This window comes from Dama dama, chromosome 9 (assembly GCF_033118175.1).
Source record: "Dama dama isolate Ldn47 chromosome 9, ASM3311817v1, whole genome shotgun sequence".
NCBI classification, from domain to species: Eukaryota; Metazoa; Chordata; class Mammalia; order Artiodactyla; family Cervidae; genus Dama; species Dama dama.
In genome coordinates this window covers 43,277,338-43,300,717 of record NC_083689.1, presented here as the reverse complement: position 1 = coordinate 43,300,717, position 23,380 = coordinate 43,277,338, and the positions used below count along the sequence as shown (strand labels likewise).

Here is a 23,380-nt window from a genome sequence, read left to right as displayed (position 1 = left end):
GTAGAAGGTTGGCAACCATCAGTTGAAGAGCAAAGACTACTGACAAACAGTAGATTTATTTGTTAACTGGCAATTAACCCTGTATATGAAATATAATCTTAGATGTAATCACCATCAGTTTGCTCTTAGACTCAGAAAGATCACTTGATGCTTGCTTAAATCATATACCCCTACAGCTCATCTAATCTGGAGTTCATGCTCCCACTGGCCAGAGGCTTTCTAAATACAGAACTCAAAATATGAGATTTGTGCTGCCAAGAAAGAAAAAGAAAAAAAAAATTGTGTAGTCTGCATAATTAGAAAGACTGTTAATCAGTGTTAAAATATGATCAGCATCATCTTACTCTTCTTCAGCATCTTTGTCATAATCATCATTATCACTAACTTAGACTTTATTTAAGTAAGGTTTCTGAATGGGTAGCCGTTCCCTTCTCCAGGGGATCTTCCCAACCCAAGGATTGAACCCAGGTCTCCCTCATTGCAGGTGAGAAGCCCTTCTGATATTATTAAAAGGGAAACAAAGACAAAAAATGATGGAATTGTATGCAATGAAGTCATTATATGCTTTAGTTAGAATTTTATTTTGAACCACATTTACAAACTGGAATCATATTTAATGGTGAACCTTGTTGACATGAAAGCCTTCGTTATGGAAAAACAGCTTAGAGATATCTTTCTCTTTATAAAGGAAAGGGATGCATTTAGGGAATTCAACTATTCAAATTCTGTGTCATCATAATAAGGAACAATTTCTGTCTACATATAATTACTTAAAAACCTTTAAGTACATTTTGGTAAAATGCAGAAGTTTTAATATTTATCTCCTATAGGTAGACTCTGTTTGCTAGCTTTGTGAAGCTGCATTTGCTAGAATATGTATTAGAGAAAGCTGTGTTCACTAAAAATCAAATTATGGTTTTCATATATCATTGAAAATGCTTACAACCTTATCCTAATTGACTTTTATCGATCTTGATATACTTAACACTTCAGTCTTATTTTTTTAAAATGGGTACATTAGAAGTGCTTATCAGGCTGTTTTCTTTCAGGAAAAAAATGAACAAATATAATTTTGAATGATTAATTACTATTTTATATGATTTATTTCAATAGTGCATAAAATCTTGCTCTAAGACTGTTGTTTTTATAGAGTGAAGTGAGTGACTGAAAGTCACTCAGTGGTGTTCAACTCTTGGCGACCCCATGTACTATACAATCCATGGAATTCTCCAGGCCAGAATACTGGAATGGATAGCCTTTCCCTTCTCCAGAGGACCTTCCCAACCCCGGGATCTACCCACGTCTCCTGCATTGCAGGTGGATTCTTTACCAGCTGAGCCACTAAGAAAGCCCAAGAATAATGGAATGAGTAGCCTATCACTTCTCCAATGGATCTTCCCAACCCAGGAATTGAACCAGGGTCTCCTGAAATGCAGGTGGATTCTTTACCAATTGAGCTATCAGGGAAGCCCTGTTGTTTATACAGGCCCACACTAAATGTATTTGATGTACCAAAGCTACCAAGAGACGATATACAAAGCCTGGGAGATACAAGTATAAATGTATCAAAACTATCAATAGACAAAACAGTGAAAAAAATTCAGAGACTTTGTAAGAGACACAAAGAAAGAAAAATTGAAACAAACTTCTTTTTACTTGGAGAAATCAAAAAATAAAAATAGTACTGTAGACATAGGCTCACTTGTCCTCTTTATTTTCTGCAATTTTTTAACTTCTGATAATTCAAAGAGAAAATCTGACCAAAAAAAAGCAAATTTTATCTTGTCTGAGGAAACAGCTATTTGAATATGTGGGAAAAACAAGAAATTGAGTATAAACCTAAAGATTTTAGGGTTTAAAAATTAGGTAAAACTTAAGCAAAGGTTAATTGAGACATACTTAATTTTATATAAGATTTTTGGGAAGATACTGACAGAGATTGTACTAGTCAGGGTTCTCAGAGAAAGAGAACCAATAGGATATACAGAGGTAGGGAGATTTGTAGATCTTTAGATAGACAGATAATTAGACAGGGGATGAGAGAGAAAGAGACATTATATATCTACGTAAGAAAGAGAATTTTAGAACTGGAAATAGAACTGCCATATGACCCAGCAATCCCACTTCTGGGCATACACACTGAGGAAACCAGATCTGAAAGAGACACATGCACCCCAATGTTCATCACAGCACTGTTTATAATAGCCAGGACATGGAAGCAACCTAGATGCCCATCAGCAGATGAATGGATAAGGAAGCTATGGTACATATACACCATGGAATATTACTCAGCCATTAAAAAGAATTCATTTGAACCAGTCCTAATGAGATGGATGAAACTGGAGCCCCTTATACAGAGTGAAGTAAGCCAGAAAGATAAAGAACATTACAGCATACAAACACATATATATGGAATTTAGAAAGATGGTAACGATAACCCTATATGCAAAACAGAAAAAGAGACACAGAAATACAAAACAGACTTTTGAACTCTGTGGGAGAAGGCAAGGGTGGGATATTTCAAAAGAACAGCATGTATACTATCTATGGTGAAACAGATCACCAGCCCAGGTGGGATGCATGAGACAAGTGCTCGGGCCTGGTGCACTGGGAAGACCCAGAGGAATCAGGTGGAGAGGGAGGTGGGAGGGGGGATCGGGATGGGGAATACATGTAAATCTATGGCTGATTCATATCAATGTATGACAAAACCCACTGAAATGTTGTGAAGTAATTAGCCTCCAACTAATAAAAAAAAATAAAATAAAATAAAATATAAATATAAATATCAAAAAAGAAAGAGAATTTTAGGAATTGGTTCATGTGGTATAGGCGGCTGGCAAGTTTGAAATCTACAGAGCTAGCTGAAAACCCAGGAAAGAGGTGATGTTGTAACTAGAGTCCAAAGGCAGTTTGGGAGCAGAATTCCCTCTTCCTCTTCCTCTGGTGACCTCTTTCTAAGACCTTCAACTGATCAGATAAGACCCATTCTATTTTAGGTACTATGACCTAGCCAAGTTGACACTTAAAGTTAACCATCATAAAGACTAACTAGTTCCTGGAAATAGCTGACATTTTATTATTTTAAAACTTAAAGTTTCTTATTTTCACTTTCCACTTTCAAGTTCAAGAAAAAAAAATAATGTGAAGCTAACTACGACTTGCCATTAAATCTTGAATCATTTTTACTTCAGAAATGTCAAAAGTGAAAATGCATGAGTTGACGAAACACAGCTCTATTTTCACAATAATTAGTTTCATTGTCAGTGTTGTCATTACCATCATCATCATCATCGTTGTCATTACCACCATCATCATCACCATCATTATATCAAGCAATTGTGGTTCCCTTGTTTCCCAGACTCTTCCTGTCCATGTGCTACCACACCACTATTCTCCTTCAATGACCCTCTGTTCTTGAATTATTGAAACTTATATCCCTAATGCTTTCTCCAGTGGAGACATATGGCTTGTTTAGGAGCTTTTTCCAATTGAGACTCTTTAAGGAGGTGACTTTCAAACTTTTGTGTCTGTGGTTCACAGTAAGACACATATTTAACAGAGATACACACTCACACAATTGATTCACCTTACTCTGTGTGAGCCTCTGAAATTTTATAATCCATTTTATGTTAACTCACTTTTAAATGCTTGTTAAAATTCATTGACTTGATTTCATGATCAGTAAAGGACATATGACCTAAAATTAAAAAGAAACATTGCTCTAACTGAAGCAGCTACAAATTGCTTACAAAGGACAGAAGAAGGCAAGCAATGGCCTGAAGAATCAACAGAATCATATCCATATCCATGGGGGTCTGAAAAATTCAGAACTAAAAGGTATATGAAATAGAACAAGTGTACCCCTAAATAGAACAAGTGTACCCCTAAAAAAAGGAAAAGAAAGGGATGACAGGGAATGAGATGGTTGGATGACATCACCAACTCAATGGACATGAGTTTGAGCAAACTCCAAGAGATGGTGAAGGACAGGGAAGCCTGGTGTGCTACAATCCATTCGGTCTCAAAGACACACATGACTTGGTGACTGAACAACAACAAACCCAAAATAATGGTCATTCTCTCTCTCTCTCTCTCTCATACACACACACACACACACACATGCACATGCACACACACAAAGAAACATACATGTCCACACTCGTATTGTTCTGGCACAATGCCTCCTTTCCTGTGTATCTGACCTGAAATTGACATTACAAATCTCTGGAATCAGAGTCACAAGTTAGCTGCAAAGTGTCATTTCCTTCTCCAGGGGATCTTCCCAACCCAGGCGTCGAACCTGGGTCTCCCGCACTGCAGGCAGATGCTTTACCATCTGAGCCACCAGGGAAGCCCCCAAAGAAACAATCATCTCCCTGTAAAACTCCGCTGAGTAGTACATTATCCTTTGTGATTAGCTGGCACATTATCTTTTATAATTATAACAACTCTGTCATTTTGCAGAAAATAGAGGGTCTGTCCATCTGCAAACAAGGAAACAAGTTATTGAGTAAAGGGCCCCCGAAAGAGAGAAGACCCTGCTTTATAACATTTCAGCATTATACAAGGAATTGTGCCTTGTTATTGTCCTGGAACAGAGCAGTTTTCATGGACAAAAGAACCTCAGGATAAGTACTGCCCGCCTACATCAGTGCTCTCCTGCATCCAAGAGGCTGCGGTCTTTCCCAAGAACCTTCCGCATGGCGCACTTCACATCTTTGTTTCTCAGCGTGTAGATGAAGGGATTCAGGGTGGGGGTCACTAGGCAGTAGAAGAGGGTGAGAAACTTGCCCTGGTCCTGGCTCGCTATATTCCCAGGCTGCATATACATGTAGATGATGCTGCTGTAGAAAAGAGATACCACGACCATGTGGGAGGAGCAGGTGTTAAAGGCCTTTTGCCTCCCGGTTGCAGACTGCATCCGCAGCACCGCAGCTGCGATATAACCGTAGGAGACAAGTATCATGGTGAGAGGCACAAGAACGATGGGAATGGCCAGGAAGAAAGCCAGGCCTTCAACCCGACTGGTGTCCACGCAAGAGATTCGAATGATAGCCGGCATCTCGCACACAAAGTGGTTGATGCGGCGGTGACCACACCGCCCCAGGGACATCGTCAGTGGGGACATCAAGACGGAGTTGGCAATCCCACTAAGCCATGCAAAGGCTGCCAGCTGCAGGCACAGTTACGGGTGCACGATGGTCATGTACTGAAGCGGCTTGCACACAGCCGCAAAGCGGTCATAGGCCATGACAGAGAGTAGAATGCATTCAATGCCCCCCACAGAGAGGAAGGCAAAGAGCTGGATGACACAACCCACATAGGTGATGGTTTTGTATGGGCCCCAGAGGTTGACCAACATCTGGGGAATGCTGCTGGTTGTGTAGCAGAGATCCAGGAGAGACAGGTTGCTGAGGAAGAAATACATAGGGGTATGCAATCGAGGGTCCACCAGGGAGAGGAAGATGATCGTGGAGTTGCCAGCAACAGCCAGGAAGTAAAAGATCATGTTGACAAAAAACAGGACCATCTCTAGCTTCGGCCGGTCAGAAAACCCAAGCAAAATGAAATCTCCTCCAGAGCTCTCATTGTTTCTCTCCATCACCTTTGGCTTGATAAACCTATTTTAATATGTGTTCTATTATCCATACAGAAAAGGTGCATCTTATTTTATCCCCACAGTAAGAATACTTTTTCTTTTGCCACCCACACTATTTAAATGGACTGTGTTGCCAGCTGATTACTCGGAATTGCAGGGCAAGGCATTAAGTAATGATGCGTGCATGCATGCTAGGTCACTTCAGTCCTGTCTGACTCTTTGTGACCCTATGAACTGTAGCCGGCCACGCTTCCTTGTCCATGGGATTCTTCAGGCAAGAATACTGGAGTGGGTTGCCATGCCCTCCTCCAGGGAATCTTCCTGACCCAGGGATTGAACCCACATGTCCTGTGGCTCCTGCATCGCTGGCAGATTCTTTACCGCTGAGCTACCAGGGAAGCCCTTAAACAAGGACATTTGGCTGTAAAGGAATGGAAGTTATAACTTTTGCTTCAGTAACCTCTAATATGGTCAAGTGAGTTAAGTGAATAAATCTTTTAAATATATATATACTGATATAATCAGAAATAAAGTAATTCGAGGGGAGGCAATCATACTTTTGTAAGACTCGGCTAACATTGAGCCCATTTCCTCTTTACTAACAGATAAATTCCTCTTTAAATGTACAGAATGATAGCTTCAATTAATATTATCAGTGCTCATATTTTCATAACTATATTTAAAATCAAATAAAAAATATATTTGTGACTGACCATGGGCCAGATGCTGCAGTGTAAGCTTCAAGTATAGATGAGAATCAGACACAGTATCTATTTACAAGATACTCACAATACCAATACATTGTTAGGGAAGTAACAACATGGGGCTGGGGTCAATAGAGACTTGAAATAGGAGGGCCCCAAATTTACTTGCTTCTGAATTGTTCATGATTTGGTCCAATCTCTTGAACCAATGATTACAGTGACATCATCCATGAGAACAAAAGCAGATTTGTTTGTGCAAAGGTAAGGGGTTTTGTTTGTTTTTTTGTTTTTCCCTGCCAGGTGTGTTCACAAAATGGGCAGAAAAATGAGACATATTCTTGTTTAGAGATGCATGTTAAAGTATGAAACTGAAATGATCTGACGTCTAAGAGTTTGTTTCCAAATACTCCAGCAAATGAATAAAAGAAATGGATAAAGAAAAACATGTGACAGATGTTCTTCTGTGCATTCCAGCTCAATATAATACTATGCACAGAGATCAATTAAAAGGAAAAATTAAGGATCATCGTACAAGGTTACTTTTGCAGTAGGTTTGTTTTCTGACCTGCAGTGGTACAGTGAGAGTTAACTGAATGTTTACATTATCAAATAGACACCAATCAAATGTTTGACCTGGAAATATAGAACTCCCCTAGGATTTAGAAATTAATAGGAAAAAATGTCTCCATGTCAACCATTAAGTGTTAGCTGTATGGATATAATTTTCTACATCAGCACATTTGGAGTTGACAAGGACTCAGCTGCTAGAGAAACTAGGATACAGTTTAAATGGAGAGTAAATTCATCACTGTGGTCTTCCACAGCTCTGCTGTCCACATGTGGAGAGTGTTCACTTGTGGTTCAATCAGAAAGGGCTGTAGACCCAGAAAAGAATTATTGTCTGAAATGAATCCATTTGCAAAGAGCAATTAGAGTTTTTTAAAAAATCAACTTGAAAATTGTAGCAAACCAACCTAAGGGATGGTCTACTATGAGGGCATCATATCTACAGATCTCCTAGTGAGTATACATACTGAGAGTGAAACTATGTCAGCACAAATTTCAAGCTTGGAAATTGTAACATGAACACAAAAAAAATTTTTTCTAGTAGAAGAATCATTAACTTAACTGCATTTCAAAAAAAAAAGAAACACTTTGGAATGTAGTAGGAGACAAAATTGGAGGAAGGTGGTCTAAACATACAAACTTCCAGTTACAAAATAGATAATAAGTACTAGGGATATAAGTTTCAACATGAAGACTATAGCTAACACTGCTGTATGATATATAGGTAAGTTGTTAAGAGAATAAATCCTGAGTGTTCTCATCACAAGCAGATTATTTTTTTTTTCCTTTTTTTATTTTAATTGTACCTATATGAGAAAATAGATGTTTGCTGAGCCTATCTTGATAATCAATTCACAACGTATGTAAATCAAACCTGTATGCCTTAAAAATGCTGTATGCTTTAAAGTTACTCTGTGATATATGTCAATTATTTCTCAGCAAAACTGGAAGAAGATGAAAATAAAACAGGGTGGGAGAAGTAAATGTGGGAAAAGGACGATTGTGAACCCAGGAGAAATATGATATCTGGAAGGGAGATAATCTACACATTTCCCAGACGACAGCATGCTTCCTAAGAAGGAGCCCCTAGAATTGTCAGATATTTGTTATGATGCTTTAGGCACTGGAACTGGAACTGAGCATCTAAGTCACCTGGGACAATTTGCCATATCTTAGAGATCACGGCTGTTTAAAGAAGGTTCTTTGAGTGAATTTTAATTCTTTGTAGCTACATTTGCTTCACCAAGGAACAGAATTAATAATACCAGATTTGCATTTTGTCAGGGCTATCTGATTACTATGTTAGTTTGTACTGTTGTTCTAATCATGTGAGTTTTTTGGGACCTATGTTCAAACAGAGACTATTAAATATTGAGAAAAGTATATAGAAAGCTAGAAAGCTTATTCTGAAAAAATAATCTTTTCTAACCATAGACCTCCCTCATTATCCATTATAGTGATGACTTGCTAGTCAGATCTATGAGACTGCAATAGGGCTTGAAGCCATTTATCCTAAGATCTGAAATGTACATCCATACACCCCAAGACCTGAGTATAACCATGAGAATTAATTTCATCTTACAAGGAAATATTAACGATTATATCACAGTGTTTTTCAGAGCAGTCTCTGAAATACTGCTATTTAAAAACACTCAAATGTTTTCATGAACCTAGATGTCCATCAACAGATGAATAGATAAAGATGTTGTGTGACATATATACAATAAAATATTACTCAGCCATAAACAGGAACAAATCTGAGTCAGTTCTACTGAGGTGAATGAACCTAGAGCCTACTATACAGTGTGAAGTAAGTCAAGAGAAAAGCAAATATTGTATATTAATGCATATATATGGAATCTAGAAAAACGGTAGTGATGAACCTATTCATAGGACAGCAATAAAGACGTAAACTTAGAATACAGACTTGTGGACAAAGTGGGAGAAGGAAAGGGTGGGACGAATTGAGAGAGTAAGAATGGAAGCATTTATATTACCATATGTAAAATAGACAGCCAGTGGGAATTTGCTGTGTGATGCAGGTACTCAACCCAGTGCTCTGTGACACTGGGATATGGGATAGGATGGGAGGAAGGAGGGGGGTTTAAGGTGGAAGGGACAGATGTACACCTATGGCTGATTCATGTTGATGGATAGCAGAAACCAATACAACATTGTAAAGCTGATATTAATAAAAGGGAAACAAAGACAAAAAATGATGGAGTTGTATGAAATAAAGTTATTATATGCTTTAGTTAGGATTCTATTTGGAACCACACCTACAAATTGGAATCATATTTAATGAAGAAACTTGTTGACACGAAGGCCTTTGTTATGGAAAAATGGCTTTGAGATCTCTTTCTCTTTATAAAGGAAAGGGGTACATTTAGGGAATTCAACTATTCAGCTATTCTGATTCTATATCCTATCATAATGAACTTCTGTCAAAATTCTGACAAATTTATAATTTCTGACTATTTGTAATTACTGAAAAATCATTAAGTACTTTTTGGTAAAATACAGAGGTTTTAATATTTATCTCCTAAAGGTAGACTCTGCATGTTAGCTATGGGAAGCATTTGTTAGAATATTTATTAGAGAAAGTTGTATCCACTAAAAATCAAATTACGGTTTTCATAATTATGTCACTGAAAATAGTAGGAGGGTTATTCTCCAATTAAAAATAAATACAACTTTGTAAATGTTTTGATGAAAATCAGAACATATGTTAGGAAAAATAGCAAAATAATTTTCAAAATATGTTTAAAAGACTCGAAACTTGCAACAGCATCAGTATTCTGGGACCTTGTTCTGGGACCCTATGATCTCACATGGCACACATCTGCCAGCAAATCTTTTTGGGAAATATTCTGTCATCACTGCAGCAAAATCATACATTTATGCCGACCTGCATTAAGTTCTCAGAAAAAAAAAAAATAATAATAAGTAGGTGTGGGTTCAGAGATGGTCCCTGGATTGATGAAGTCTCTTCCCAGAGTCATCCTCCTGTATTAAGGGGCAGGTGGTAGACCTAGGGAACCAAGGCATTACTTCAAGAATTTTCAAGGTACAGCACATGCTCAGAGCCCTCAGCTTTTGATTGCTCTTATCCTCACCAAGACCTTGTAAAAGAGTTTCAACTATTAATAAATTCATGTGTTACAAAAGCCAACAGCTGATTTCTTGCTCATCCTGTTATGTTGGCAGACGAAGAACAGCTTGCTATTTGCTAGCAGACATCAAAACAAAGCAAAAAGCAAAAAAGAGGCATTTTGGTTAAGGTAGATTTTTAAGTCCTCTAACTAGAGATGGTCAAAAGAAACACAAAACATAGGTCTGATGAAGGTAATGCTTTGATCAATCTTTGTCTTAGGAAAAACAAACTGCAAAGTCACTTAAGATAAGATTTTTGTAATACTTCGTACATCGTACAAAGCACAGCTCTTTGAAAAATTGCTACATAAATAAAATTAAAGGATTCAATGTGTTGCTAGTGATATAAACACATTTATGGATCATTTTTATAGTAGCATTTAGTGTAACCTGAGAGAATGTACTCAGCAGCTCACGCTGAAGTTAATGAGTTTGGGGAAGCATGGGTGGGTAAATCTGGGAAACAAGGAAATAGGAATAAGAAGGGTTTCTGAAAAAATGATTGCATATTAACAGGGAAGCCTAATTTTAGAGTTAAAATAGCAAATGTCTAGGGAATGAAAGTGCAAATGGTCAAACTATTTGCATGATCAAATTGTGTGAGCAATTCAGTACTGGCATAGGTTTTAATATTACCCTCCAAATACAGCCTAAAAATGAAGAGAGAAAATAAAATTAACTTTCTCTGAAACATTGACCCAGAGGAAGAAGTAAGTATGTAGGTGTTCAACAAGCTCAATTACAAGGGGATGATGAGCTCATAATACTTACTGAAATGGGGTGATGAAATTCTATCATTCTGGAAAACATCATCTCTCCACTTGCTCCCTAGACTGGGGAGTCATTGACAGTAAGCCCCCACCCCCATCCCAGAGTTCCTTTCACATATTACACTGGAAGGCATTTTAAAACTTCTCGAGTTGTCAGGAAACTATCATTAAACCCCTGTAGATTTATTAGTAAAGACTTAATTTGCTTATGCTCTTAAATTGCCTGAGTTCTTAGGTTTCCTTCTGTTCTCTAGAGATCCAAGAAGTATCTCCCTAAAGATTCAAGGGAAATAGATCTCATGAGTTTTTTTGGTGGGTACAGAAGAAGGCAAATAGCATAAGCAATAATTTTATTTCAAATCAATCACTAAAATGATTCAAATTTAAAGATGAGAGAGAAATAATTTCTCCTAAGTGCTGGTTAATTACAAAAGACTGATTGAACACTTATTCACCTAGAGTTACAAAATAATTTGGCTGACATTGCCATTGCATTTGTATTTGAATTCTGTTGTATTTGAAAATGCTACATTGTATTTACAGGGAGAATAAAAAAGTACTGAAGCTTTAAATTAGCAAGCCTTAATCCTGACGCAATACTCAACACTTAGGAAAGGAGCAGTGACCTCACAAGAGACTGACCCAGACTTGCCCATGAGTGTCCAGAGAGTCTCCGGCAGAGGTGAGGGTCAGCACTGGCCTGCAGGGTCAGGGGCAGTGAGTGCAACATGAGACCTTTTGAAGGAGATTGCCATTATCTTCATTACCTCCACCATAGTTTAGCCTCAGGTCAAACAACAGGGAGGGAACACAGCCCTGCCCATCAACAGAAAATTGGATTAAAGATTTACTGAGCACAGCTCCGCCCATCAGAACAAGACCCAGTTTCCCCCTCAGTCAGTCTCTCCTATCAGAAAGCTTCCATAAACCTCTTATCCTTACCCATCAGAAGGGAGACAGAATGAAAAACATAATCACAGGGAACTAACCAATCTGATCACATGGACCACAGCCTTGTCTAGCTCAATGAAACCATGAGCCATGCCATGCAGGGCCACCCAAGACAGACGGGTCATGGTGGAGAATTCTGACAAAACATGGTCCACTGGAGAAGGGAATGCAAACCACTCCAGCATTCTTGCCTTGAGAACCCCATGAACGGTATGAAATGACAAAAAGATAGGACACCGAAAGATGAACTCCCCAGGTCGGTAGGTGCCCAATATGCTACTCTAGATCAGTGGAGAAATAACTCCAGAAAGAATGAAGAGATGGAGCCAAAGCAAAAGCAACACTCAGTTGCAGATGTGACTGGTGATGGAAGTAAAGTTCAATGCAGTAAAGAGCAATATTGCATAGGAACCTTGAATGGTAGGTCCATGAATCAAGGCAAATTAGAACTTGTCAAATAGGAGATGGCAAATGTGAACATCGACATTTCAGGAATCAGTGAACTAAAATGGACTGGATGGGTGAATTTAACTCAGATAACCAATATATCTACTACTGTTGGCAAGAATCCCTTAGAAGAAATGGAGTAACCATCATAGTAAACAGAAGAGTCCGAAATGCAGTACTTGGATGCAATCTCAAAAACAACAGAATGATGTTGTTTGTTTCCAAGGCAAACCATTCAATATCACAGTAATCCAAGTCTACTCCCTGACCAATAAGGCTGAAGAAGCTGAAGTTGAATGGTTCTATGAAAACCTACAAGACCTTCTAGAACTAACAACCCCAAAATATGCCCTTTTCACTATAGGGGACTGGAATGCAAAATAGGAAGTCAAGAGATACCCAGAATAACTGGAAAATTTGGCTTTGGAGTACAAAATGAAGCAGGGCAAAGGCTAACAGAGTTTTGCCAAGAGAACACACTGGTCATAGCGAACACCCTCTTCCAACAACACAAGAGACTACTCTACACATGGACATCACCAGATATTCAACACTGAAATCAGATTGATTATATTCTTTGCAGCCAAAGATAGAGAGCTCTATACAGTCAGCAAAAACAAGACTGGGAGCTGACTGTGGCTCAGATCATGAACTCTTTATTGCCAAATTCAGACTTAAATTGAGAAAGTAGGGAAAACCACTAGACATTCAGGTATGACCTAAATCAAATCCCTTACAATTATACAGTGGAAGTGACAAATAGATTCAAGGGATTAGATCTGATAGAGTGCCTGAAGAACTATGGACAGAGATTAGTGACACTGTAAAGGAGGCAATGATCAAGAGCATCCCCAAGAAAAAGAAATGCAAAAAGGCAAAATCGTTGTCCAAGAAAGCCTTACAATAGCTGAGAAAAGAAGAGAAGCAAAAGGCAAAGGAGAAAAGAAAAGATACACCTATTTGAATGCAGAGTTCCAAAGATTAGCATGGAGAGATAAGAAAACCTTCCTCAGTAATCAATGCAAAGAAATAGAGGGAAAAAATAGAATGGGAAAGTCTAGAGATCTCTTCAAGAAAATTAAAGATGCCAAGGGAATATTTCATGCAAAGATGGGCTCAATAAAGGACAGAAATGGTATGGACCTAACAGAAGCAGGAGATATTAAGAAGAAGTGACAAGAATACACAGAAAACCTACACAAAAAAAGATCTTAATGATGCAGATAACCATGATGGTGTGATCACTCACCTTGAGCCGGACATCCTGGAATGCAAAGTCAAATGGGACTTAAGAAGCATCACTACAAACAAAGCCAGTAGAGGTGATGGAATTGCAGTTGAGCTATTTCAAATCCTAAAAGATAATGCTGTGAAAGTGCTGCACTCAATATGCCAGCAAATTTGGAAAACTCAGCAGTGGTCACAGGACTGGAAAAGTTTTCATCCCAATCCCAAAGAAAGACAATGCCAAAGAATGCTCACACTACTGCACAATTGCACTCATCTCACACACTAGCAAAGTAATGCTCAAAATTCTCCAAGCCAGGCTTCAGCAATATATGAACCGTGAACTTCCAGATGTTCAAGCTGGATTTAGAAAAGGCAGAGGAACCAGAGATCAAATTACCAATACCCACTGGATCATCAAAAAAGCAAGAGAGTTCCAGAAAAACATCTACTTCTGCTTTATTAACTGTGCCAAAAGCCTTTGACTATGTGGATCACAACAAACTGTGGAAAATTCTGAAAGAGATGGGAATACCAGACCACCTGACATGCCTTCTGAGAAATCTGTATGCAGGTCAAGAAACAACAGTTAGAACTGAACACGGAACAGCAGACTCCTTTCCAAATCGGGAAAGGAGTACGTCAAGGCTGTATATTGTCACCCTACTTATTCAACTTATACACAGAGTACATCATGTGAAATGCTGGGCTGGATGAAGCACAAGCTGGGATCAAAATAGCTGGGAGAAATATTAATAACTTCAGATATGCAGATGACACCATCCTTATGGCAGAAAGTGAAGAACTAAAGAGTCTCTTGATGAAAGTGAAAGAAGAGAGTGAAAATGTTGGCTTAAAACTCAACATTCAGAAAACTAAGATCATGGCATACGATCCCATCACTTCATTGCAAATAGAAGGGGAAACAATGGAAACAGTGAGTGACTTTATTGTTTTGGACTCCAAAATCACTGCAGATGGTGACTGTGGCCATGAAATTAAAAGATGCTTGCTCCTTGGAAGAAGAGCTATGACCAACCTAGACAGCATAAAAAGCAGATACTTTGCCAACAGAGGTCCATCTAGTTAGATCCATGGTTTTTCCAGTAGTCATGTATGGATGTGAGAGTTGGACTATAAAGGATGCTAAATGCTGAAGAATTGATGCTTTTGAACTGTGGTGTTGGAGGGAGACTCTTGAGAAACCCTTGGACAGCAAGGAGATCCAACCAGTCCATCCCAAAGGAAATCAATCCTGAATATTCATTGGAAGGATTGATGCTGAAGCTGAAACTCCAATACTTTGGCTACCTGATGCAAAGAACTGACTCATTTGAAAAGACCCTAATTCTGGGAAAGATTGAAGGCAGGAGGAGAAGGGGACAACAAAGGATGAGATGTTTGGATGGCATCACCAACTCAATAGACATAGTTTGAATAGCTCAGGTAGTTGGTGATGGACAGGGAAGCCTGGCATGCTGCAGCCCATGGAGTCACAAAGAGTTGGACACGACTGAGTGACTGAATTCAACTTGAATCCTGACCCATTACTCAACACTTTGTTCAATATTTGACATACAAAAACATTCATAAGGCATACAGAGCTGCTATCTTGAACATTTGTACACATAATGACCTAATCTTTCATATCATATACAATGAAAATTGCCCAAATAAACAAATTATGTTTCATAAACTTGACCCATATTGTTAAAATAATAAATACTGTATAGTCATAGTCTGAATAGATCAATATTGAGAGGAGATAGATTTTTATTTGCATCTTAAAGAAAGTAATTGGAATTGGCAAGAGAGGGTGAAAGATGTGCTTGTAGTAAGAAAAAAATACTAATAACTAGGAAATATAAACAAACTTTATTTGTTCCTTTCACAAGAAAACACTGCAGTATTCTTTTATATATTTAACTAACAGTTATGTGGCACTACTTTTTCACTGTTTAATTAGCATAATTCATTATATCCTCATCCAGTGGTACAACCAAAAAGGGCCAGACATTAGATCTCTGTAGATTTGGATTCAATTCCACACTCTACCATTCATAAGCTCTTTGACTATGGACAAACTAAATTTCCTCTGATAGTCAGTTCCCACCCTTCAATCTCTGCTCCCACTTTCTTTTGGGATTCAAACTGTATTATACCTCACCATCAGGGCCTGTATTTCCAGTCTTTATCATTCGCAAATTTTTTCATTTAAACCAAGTCTCAATCCTACTTGATGAAAACGAGTTAATAAAATTCTTAAGTTACCAAGTAAGAGGAAATTCCAAAACCTTCAAAAGAAATATTTCTATCAGAGAAACTACAATATGGTAAAAATCACTCCTATGAACTATGTTAACAATAGAAAGGAAAATCTTGATCAGAGTGTTACAGTCACTTTTTAAAAAATTATATGAATAGCCTATGTTCAAAAAGTATTTTGCAATTGAAAGAAAATTTCAGCCGGTAAAGTTTGTTTTTTTTTTTTAAACCCAGAAGAATAAAACAATGAGACTTGGTTTTGAAAAGCTAGGAGAAAGTCCACACAAAGTACAGACTCTCTCAATGGCAGGACTCACATGAGCTGTTCTGTCATTGATCCCGAGTCTAACCCACTGAACCAGCAGCTTCACGGGGCAGAGTCAACAATGTCTTGACTAATGAGAAATGTAGCAAGACCAGGCATCTAGAAGTCTTGTTTCTAATCCTCATTCTAACAAGAAGAAGATGTGTGAACTTGGCATTTCTTCCCTGGTGGCTCAAACGGTAAAGAATCTGCCTGCAGTGCAGGAGGCCCGGGTTTTACCCCTGGGTTGGGAAGATCCCCTGGAGAAGAAAATGGCAACCTGCCCCAATATTCTTGCCTGGAGAATCCCATGGGCAGAGGAGCCTGGCAGGCTACAGTCCATAGGGTGGCAAAGAGTCGGATACGGCTGAAGTGATGTCGCACAGCACAATCCCTGTTCTCTTAGACTTCGTTCACTTGCATCTGATTCCGTGTGATTTCACAGGAATTCAGGGCAGGAACCAGAGCACAAACAGTCCTTTTCATGAGAAAAGGAACTTGTAAAAACACAAGATACTTCTCACAAGAGATGTTTTTCTATTAATGTTTCTCCTTCCCTACTGGCTGGTTTCCTTTCCTTATTATTCCTCTGGCTCACTTACCCAAGTACCATCCTACCTAATACATACCCCATGTTGCTAATCTCACTCTGATCTCTGATCTTTTTCTGCATCATAGTGTGTCTGCTTCAGCACTTATTCACTGCTATATTAGTTCCTCAAATTCTTAATTCTAAATGTGCATGAAAATTGTAAGACTGTTTAAACTCAGATCATTTTTCAGGCCACATCATAACTCCAAGGGGTTGCTAGCTAGGAGTTTATCATACCAAACCTGGGTCCATGTTCATTCTTTGTTCAGAACTGTGAGTAAAGCCCTGTGGTGCTAGGATAAAGAACCCAGCTGCCAATGCAGGAGACATAAGATATGTGTATTTGATCCCTAGGCCAGGAAGATCCCCTAGAGAGGGCATGACAACCCAGTATTTATGCCTGGAGAATCCCATGGACGGAGGAGCCTAGCAGGCCACGGTATATAGGGTCGCAAAGAGTCGGACATGACTAAAGCAACTTAGCATGCACACGTGTGAGTAAAGCATGAATGTATCTCAGGGTCAAGAGCATGAACTCTGGAGTTAGATACTCTGGAACATGGCCCTGGCTCCAGATTTTACAAGCTATGTGACCTATGCTGAGTCACAGCATAGATCTCCTTCTCTTCTCCATCTCTTCTCAAGGTAGTTTTAAGGATCAAAGTGAGTAACAGAAGGCAAAATGTTTGAGTAGCTGGCACATAGTAAACACTAGTCAGGTGTTAGATATTGTTCATTGTCAGAGATTGATCATTTTAAATCAAATTCCTGTTATTCGCTTTACATGTTGACCAAGCAACTCTCTGATAATTTTGCTTCTTCATTTAGCTTCCCCAAAGGAATAAAATCTACATTGGAAGAGACCCTGATGCTGGGAAAGATTGAGGGCAGGAGAACAAGGGGGAGACAGAGGATAAGATGGTTGCGAGTCATCACTGACTCAGTGGACACGAACTTGAGCAAACTCTATGACATAGTGGAAGACAGGGAAGTCTGGCATGCTGCAGTCCACGCAGATGCAAACAGTTGGATATGACTTAGCAACTGAAAACAACAATAAAGTGGCAGGAAAGACTGGTAAAATTGAAAGAGAAGTTTCTCTCATCGTTAAGTAGCACACTGCTATTCTGGTATGATATACTAGGGCTTTTATTAAGTTGATAAAAGTGAATCTGCATCTCTGAGCCTGCTCAACTACAGGTCACTATGGAGGTCCAAAGGGTATTCTGTAAGATGGAATCTCAGTCCTCAAATCACAGCACGCTCCATTGCAAACCCAAACATGTGGTGTATTAGCTGCTCCCAAGAGAGTATTCCTCCAGCAAAAGTTTACCTTACTAATTAATATCTTTTTTTTTAACCTGAAAACCTTGTATCCATGATTTAGGGCTATTTACAGTCAACATTACTTTACCTGTAATGCCATAAGCAAACTCTCTCTTAGGGGGAAATGTCTATTTCCATATGCTACTACTTTTTTCCTGCTCTTTTCAAATATTTTTCACAGATTTTCAGAATCCAACAATTTCTAGCTATTCTAATTCAACTCTCTGGTCAAACATTTTATCACTATTTAATTTCTTCTCTTCTTCATTTTATTTTTTGCTATGTTTTCTTATATTAGTAGTTTATTCCAATTTATTTCCAAATGATGACATTTTGACTGAACATCTCTGTGACGACCTAGAGGGGTGGAATGGGAGGGTGAGAGGAAGGTTCAAGGGGGAGGGGATATATGTATACATATGGCTGATTCATGATGTAGTACAGCAGAAACGAATGCAACATTACAAAGCAATCACATCCCAATCAAAAAAAAAAAAAAAGAATCCGTTTCCTAAGTGCCTAAAGAGACAGTACAGAAATCATAGGCCAGTTTATGGATGGACTAATTGATTTCCCACTCCATCTCCTGAAACTTCCTTTTACCATTAACGATATACAAGAATGAGGTTTTGTTGAAACAGAATTTTTCCACTGCTGCAGTGTCAATGGCAGGACAGATGTCACATTTCTGAGTGGTGGTATACCCAAAGAGGTGTGAATGAATGGGCATCCTACAACTATATCAGTTTCTTTGATTTCCTTAAAATTTCTGGTATATATATGTGTGTGTGTATTTATTAAGTACTTGTTGACCCACTGAAATTTATCACAGTAGTATTATAGTCATAATACAGGAGGCTTTAGGCAAAAGAATAAAACCTCTTGGGAAATGATGTTCACAGCTGTTGCAAGAGCCCTAGCTGAGGTAAGCAGAAAATACACTCATTTTATCTGTGTGTGTCAGCGGAAGGACACTGACTGGAACCACCTACCCTGACCAGGCACCATAGTCACCATTTGCATGAGTTATTTTATGACAGGAGGTCCTGGTAAGGAATACGGAACTAATAAGCCACCACCAACCGGAAGAGTTCAGGACAGGTCAAAAGGAGACACCACATGTCCGACCACCTCCCAGAATCCTTCTCACTGGCATCCATCTTGGCTGAATAAGGTGTGCACCACCAGGAAGGACTTTTGAGTCAGAATAATTGGCTAAAGACAACCTGGAAACTAATCCCATCGCTGTAAAACCCGAGACTGTGAGGCAGAGCAGTTCTCCTGGTTTCCCTTGCTCTCCTGCTCTCCACCTGGGCTCCAATAAAATCTCTTGCTTTGTCAACACATGTGTCTCCTCGGACAATTCATTTCAGAGTGTTAGACAAGAGCCCACTTTTGGGCCCTGGAAGGGGTCCCCCTTCCTGCAACATGTGGATAATTGGTCTGTGGTTGTAATATCACAGAGATACAACAAGGAGAAGAAGAATAAAGAAAAGGACTAGCATTGGGGGAAATAAACTAAATTTCTTCAATGCTTTATTTCCAAGACGATGCCCTGTGGGTGATTTCTTAATCTTAAAATGAAAACCTAAATATTCTGTTTTAGTAAATAGGCCACATTTGGCTACTAGATAGTCGAAATTTTAACTGCGTAGAACCTAAATTCACAGGAGGGAAACGATGAAATGGAAAAACGCAATGGGAAATGGAAAATGCTTAGAAGATATTAAGTACTATTTTGGGTACTCTTTTGCCTTGTAATTCTAAGCAAATCCCTTAGCTTCTCTGTGTTTTGTCATATAATTTGCTTCCATTTGTCTGTGATCATTTACATAATACAGGAAGATCACGGAAGCAAACAAGTTTTACTTTGTTCCTAATATCTCCTAGATATATATTTGAATGACTTTGAAATAACTTTTCTATTTCCATCTGGATAATTTGTTATCACAGATTTGACTTCTTTCCTAGTCTATGAATCCACTCTATCCATAATCCCAATAGCCTGAACTTGTATTATCCGTTAACAATATAGAATCATCACACTTATCCTGAGTCTTCACCCTGACACCTCACATTTATACTAGGGTGCTAACTTATACAGCAAAGTTCTCTGAGAGTTTGTAAAGGAGCCTATTTACTTAATATAAAAGAAGAGAGCAAAGGGTGTTTCCTATAACTAAGAGAAAGCATTTTTTACCTTGCAGATATTCACTGGGAAAATACTAAAGTCAGTTTTTACTAAAAAAAAAAAAAAAAAAAAAAAAAAATCTAAATAACAAAATTGAATCTATTCCAAAAGGAATACATTACCAATGACTGTAAATATTATTGAGAGGCCATTTACCTCACATTGTCACCTCTAACCTTATTTAATCTCTATTGTTCTTAGTCATTCAGTCTTGTCCAACTCTTTGTGGCCCCATGGACAGTAGCCCACCAGGCTCCTCTGCCCACTAAGCTCCTCTGTCCATGGAATTTTCCAGGCAGGAATACTGTAGTGGGTTGACATTTTCCTCTCCATTAACCTCTTCTACAACCTTGTAAAATTAGGATTATTTATCCCTATATGATACAGAGGAAAAACCCTAGATTCCAAGATATAACTGGTAAGAGGATAAACCAGTTCCAAGCACAGATATGGGTGATATCATCTCCTAATATCTACTTTGTAGCATCATTCATACCCAGTGAAGGTGGTCAAACACTCAGAATGCTCTAGGAGGATTTCTGGTTAATGTAAGAAGTTGGATTTAGAGCATTTCTAAATAACAATGATTTCCAAATTTGGCTGTCATCAGTAACACTTAGAGAACTTTTTAATAACAGAAATGCCTAGACCCCACACTTGGAGTTTCAACAAAAGAAATCTAATGAGTTCTTGGAAATCTGTATCTTAGAAGTCTGATACAAAATCAAGTTGTCATAGTACTGCTCTTAGTAACTTCCAGCCCCAATAACTTTGGCAGCCAAAACAATTTTTTGAGGTGGTAATAATCAATCTGAATATAAAACAGCTTTTTAAAAATTTATTTATTTTAATTGGAGGCTAATTACTTTACAATATTGTAGTGGGTTTTGCCATACAAAAGAGAAATATTTGCAACTGTTTAAAGTAGCCTGCTAAAGATACCAAAGTGTTTCATTCTCATGTTTTCCACTTGCTCTATTCTCTACAAAGTCTTGAATGCCTAAATCTACTCAACTATCTTGTAAATGCTTTGACCATGAGATAAGGTCAAGGAAAATGTACAAATGACAAAAAAAACTCTTCCTTCCTTTTCAAAAAGCAAATCAAAGAACACTACTTAGTCACAGAGAACTAACATATATCTAGGACAGCATACTGTGATTTTACTGATGCTGACTCAACCCTCTCTGAAAAAACACTGTCGTCATAAATAAAGGAGCTTCAGAAAAAAGCCATTCATGTTGTCTCATTTTTATTTGGCATCTCATGATGTCGTCTGCAGACTGTGTGATCTGAATTCATTCTACATATCCCCTGCAGTTCTAAATAAAGATGGATAAAATGCAAATACACTAAAGATCTTCTAAAGTAGACACCTTTAAACAGAACAAAGGCACTTCACATCCAGAGAGTAGAGCATGGGGTCAAACTCAAAAGCCCATTGTGCCTATCCATGTTCCCTTCACTCTTTAAATATTAGTTTTCCACACAGTTAAGATATATGTAAGACAGCAGAACACCAACTATATTATTCCAACATTTCTCTTAGGTTTCCTTATTCTCTTTCTCCCACCCCAAGATTTTCCTCATTGCCCCTTTCACATCTTTGTTCCTTAAAGTATAGATGAGGGGGTTGACACTGGGAGTGACAATGGTATAGAAGAGAGTGAGGAACTTGCCCTGATCTTGGGAGTAGCTGTTGGCTGGCTGCAGGTACATGTAAATGATGGTTCCATAGAAGAGAATGACCACTGTTAGGTGAGATGAGCAGGTGTTGAAAGCCTTCTTGCGCCCTGCTGCTGACTTGATCCTCAGCACAGCAGCAGTGATCATGCCATAGGAGATGAGGATCAGAGAAAGGGGTACCAGGAGAAGAGCAACCCCCAGGACAAAGGCAAATGCTTCCACCAGCATTGTGTCTTCACAGGACATGGCAATAAGAGCAGGCATCTCACACAGAAAGTGGTCCACCTCGCGACGCCCACATCGGGACAGGTGCATCGTCTGGGGACACATAACAAAGGAGTTTAGAAAGCCACAGCACCAGGCTACAGTCACCAGTTGCAGGCAGAGATGTGGGTGCATGACCACGGTGTAGTGCAGTGGCTGGCAGACAGCCACGTAGCGGTCATAGGCCATGACAGCTAGGAGAACACACTCAGTTGAGCCCAACAGCATATAGATATAGAGTTGGGCCACACAGCCATGGTAGGTGATGGTCTTCTCTGGACCCCAAAGGTTCCACAGCAGCTGGGGAACAATACTCGTTGTAAAGCAGAGGTCCAAGAAAGATAGGTTCCCAAGAAAGAAGTACATGGGTGTGTGGAGCCTGGAGTCCACCACAGACAAGAAAATGATGGCTGTGTTGCCCACTAGTGTGAGGATGTAGAAGATCAAAATAAAAGCAAAGAGAATTATTTCCAGTTGAGGTCGGTCAGAAAAGCCCACCAAGATGAATGCCTGATGGTAGCTGTCATTGTCCCTTCCCATAATCTTCACCAGTTGTTATGGAGACACAGAGAAAAGAATTAGATAAGATAGCAGGTGAAGACTACCCAACACTCTCCAATTTCCACTTACGGGTCTGTGAATTTTGGAAGGTCATTTGCCCTTCCATTATTTTTTTAACATACACTTACAGATACCTTTCTTATGCAAGGCAGTGTGCCTAATACTGCTCAAGATTAAAGGGTGAATTGACTTGGGAGTTGTTCTCCCTGGTGAATAATATATGCAAATAATGACAAAGAAAGGAGAAAAGTGGAAGTTCTCTAAAAGAAAACTTGTTTAAAAGCTGAGTGTTTTGCAGGTTATTTCCAGTTGATCAGGAAAGAACTTATAGAAGCGCGTATATTACAAGAGGGGCTTCCCAGGTGGTGCAGTGGTCAAGAATTGGCCTGCCAATGCAGGAGACACAAGAGACACAGGGTTGATCCCTGGGTCAAGAACAACCCTTGGAGTAGGAAGTGAAAACCACTCCAGTATTCTTACCTGGAAAATTCCATGTACAGAGGAACCTGGCAGGCTGCCGTCCATAGAGTCGCAAAGAGTCAAACAAGACTGAGCACACATTCATATTGCAAGAAACTGTTACACCTGAGAGGTCCTTACTTTTGGCTGTTTTTCAAATAACAAGTAAGAATTTTACATGTGGCAGATTAAGCAATGTGATTCAAGGAGAGAAAGTAGTATATAGAAAGGCCCAAAGGGCTAAATTCATGGATGATGTTCAGGACATCCATGAATGTACATGTCAGGCAACTTCTTAATGATATGGAATT

The 23,380-nt window shown here is 38.9% G+C and overlaps 1 protein-coding gene and 1 pseudogene across 1 annotated transcript; both read right to left on the bottom strand.

The window, feature by feature from the left end:
* Positions 1-4,651: 4,651 nt before the first annotated feature.
* Positions 4,652-5,605, bottom strand: LOC133062823 (putative olfactory receptor 2W6; annotated as a pseudogene).
* A 16,039-nt stretch (positions 5,606-21,644) lies between these two features.
* Positions 21,645-22,592, bottom strand: LOC133061339 (putative olfactory receptor 2W6). Its single transcript, XM_061149348.1, has one exon. The coding sequence runs from the start codon at positions 22,587-22,589 to the stop codon at positions 21,645-21,647; it is 945 nt and encodes a 314-aa protein (XP_061005331.1). The 5' UTR covers positions 22,590-22,592.
* Between the last annotated feature and the right edge of the window lie 788 nt (positions 22,593-23,380).

Excerpts from the sequence above, each read along its gene's own strand:
- LOC133061339 (XM_061149348.1), bottom strand. The coding sequence starts at position 22,589 with ATGGGAAGGGACAATGACAGCTACCATCAGGCATTCATCTTGGTGGGC.